Source organism: Hemibagrus wyckioides, linkage group LG28 (genome assembly GCF_019097595.1).
Source record: "Hemibagrus wyckioides isolate EC202008001 linkage group LG28, SWU_Hwy_1.0, whole genome shotgun sequence".
In the NCBI taxonomy this organism is placed as follows: domain Eukaryota; kingdom Metazoa; phylum Chordata; class Actinopteri; order Siluriformes; family Bagridae; genus Hemibagrus; species Hemibagrus wyckioides.
In genome coordinates this window covers 1,924,524-1,927,023 of record NC_080737.1, presented here as the reverse complement: position 1 = coordinate 1,927,023, position 2,500 = coordinate 1,924,524, and the positions used below count along the sequence as shown (strand labels likewise).

The 2,500-nt window shown below is 42.9% G+C and overlaps 1 protein-coding gene across 4 annotated transcripts in view; it reads right to left on the bottom strand.

The window, feature by feature from the left end:
* Positions 1–2,500, bottom strand: part of stard8 (StAR-related lipid transfer (START) domain containing 8) — a 38,653-nt gene that overhangs the window by 432 nt on the left and 35,721 nt on the right. For all 4 annotated transcript variants that reach the window (XM_058383424.1, XM_058383423.1, XM_058383426.1 and 1 more), the window contains 5 exons: positions 2,481–2,500; positions 2,163–2,384; positions 1,397–1,614; positions 1,108–1,284; positions 1–791 (listed from right to left, as the gene is read on the bottom strand). The exon at positions 1–791 is cut by the window's left edge and continues 432 nt beyond it; the exon at positions 2,481–2,500 is cut by the window's right edge and continues 92 nt beyond it. In XM_058383424.1, coding sequence (XP_058239407.1) covers positions 674–791; positions 1,108–1,284; positions 1,397–1,614; positions 2,163–2,384; positions 2,481–2,500 — 755 coding nt within the window. In that variant the 3' untranslated portion in view covers positions 1–673. The remainder of the gene's footprint in view (positions 792–1,107; positions 1,285–1,396; positions 1,615–2,162; positions 2,385–2,480) is intronic.

The following is a 2,500-nucleotide window of genomic DNA, read 5'->3' as shown; positions in this document are numbered from 1 at the left end:
TCTAGTGTAATGCGTCCCTCTTTTCCGATCTCTTTTACTTGATCTGGTCTGCTTTGGTCTGATCTGCTTTAATCTTTGATATCTTTTAATCTTGAATCCCTGATGAATCTTTGGTCTTTTGTGCTTAGAATGTTGTATAATCTAATATAATCTAATCTAATCTAATCTCTAGTCTGATGCTTCCTGATCTAATTCGATCTAATTTGGTTCAGTCTAGTCGATTCTCCTCTGATCTGTTTAGATCTGATCTGTCTTTATTCTAGTTAAATGTGTTGGCCTGGGCTGTGCTGATTCGGCATGGTCCGATCTAATTTGATCTAATGAGATATAGTCTGATTTGAGCAGGTCAGGAGCTCTCTGGTTTGATCATGTCTAATACTCTCTGATTCATGCGGTCCCAATCTGATGTGATATAAACAGGTCATTTCTTTGGTTTGGTCCAATCTAATCTGATCAGCTCTGAGTATTTGCTTTGTCTAATCTGGTTAAATTGGATCTAATTGGATTAGGTCTAATCTAAGACTAGTCTGGTTTGATCATGTCTAATCAGGTCTGAGATCATGTGTCTATACTGAGTAGTCTGGTAATCAGATTTGGTCTAATCTGGTTTAAGATCAGATGAAGTACTTCCACTGTAAACTTTGGTCTTGTCCTGTTTGTCACTCGCTTGGTTTCAGAGTTTGGTCTCAGGTCCTCTTGCGGTCAGAACGGGGAACGAGCCACGTATCCGAGCGACTTCTGCTGCACACAGGTGACCAAACACTTTATTATACCAGTCAGGAGAGCGCCCCCTGTAGGACACACACACACACACACACACAGAGACAGTGTTACTTCTGTAGATGGTAATACCATATATTTGTGTATATATATTATATATATATACATATATATATATATATATAAATATACATATACATATATATATATATATATATATAAATATACATATATATATATATATATATATATATTTATATATATATATATATAAATATACATATACATATATATATATATATATATATAAATATACATATATATATATATATATATATATATATATGTGTGTGTGTGTGTGTGTGTGTGTATGTGTGTGTGTTATACCGTAGATCTGCTCTGCAGTAGTGAGTTAGTCGGCTCCGCCCCTTTCCGCATGGCTCAATTATAATACGTGATGTCAGAAGCACCGCTCGAAGCCCCGCCTCCAGCTGCACATTGCCGTGATCAACAGATGAGGAGATGAGAACACACACACCCCGAGGGAGATCTGTGCACCAACGCCTGACACACACACACGCAAAAGAACGGCACTGTATAAACACACACATGTTTTTGCTGTGTGTGTGTGTGTGTGTGTGTGTGTGTGTGTGTGTGTGTGTGTGTGTGTGTGTACCGGAGCACTACAAAGTCTCTGCGTGGGTGAGGCGCCATGCTGTCGGTGATGTAGTGAAACACCTCGGTGTTGTTCTCCAGACTCTCGATTACGCGGCTGTGCAGCAGGTCCTCATCCCATAGGTGGCGCTCTCTCAGCACACGGTGCAAAACCACAGTGGGTGGAGCCTCGATCTCCACAGAGGCACGCCACAGGCGAATCGGGTGGCCTTCTCCAACCTGCAATTGATCAAACACGATTCAGAGGAATAAACAGTTAATAGGGACACCTGACTGACTCCCTGACCAACTGTCTGACCTCCTGACCAAATGACTCGATGACTGACTCTCTGACCGACCGACTCCCTGCCTAAATAGTTCCCTTGCCTTCTAACACCAAGTGACTCCCGTAAACGACTCTTTGACTGACTCCCTAAATGACTCCCGAATGCAGTAGGTGATTCACTGACTCACTGAAAGAGACTATCAGACATGCTGTGTTACTTGTGTACTGATTGTTCCCTAGTGTCCATATTTTCCTAGATTCCAGTGTCCACTAGTGTCCGGTGTTTTGTAAACATCTCTGCTCACTAGTTTTCAGAGTTTTCTCTCCCAGTATCCCCAGAGCTTCAGTGTCCCCCAGTTTCTGGTGTTTTTAGGTTGTACCAGTCTGACCCACTATTTGGGACAGCATCTTTTTATGTAGGTTCATAGAACTGACTAATTGGTCAAAATCAGGACAGTGTGTGTGTGAGTGGGTGAGTGTGTGTGTGTGTGTGTGTGTGTACCTTCTTGAAGGCGAGCTCAGTGTGTGGAGGTCCCGGTGCGCTGTGCCACCCCTTGCCCTTCTCAGCTGTATCTCTGAGTAAACACTGCACGTTGTCCTCCAGGTAAACGCGATAGTCCACGTGTTCTCCGCGTCTGTTCACACCGAGCGCATGCAGAGGCAGCGGCTGAGCGTCCGCTAACACGTAGGAGCTACACGCCTGCAGCATCATCTCCTGAGGAATCTGACACACACAGAATTAGAGAAGTTTTAAAATAATCTCCACATTAGAGGTTTAAATTGAAGGTCACTTACTCTGTGTGTGTGTGTGTGTGTGTACCTGGAAGAGCTTTTTACACT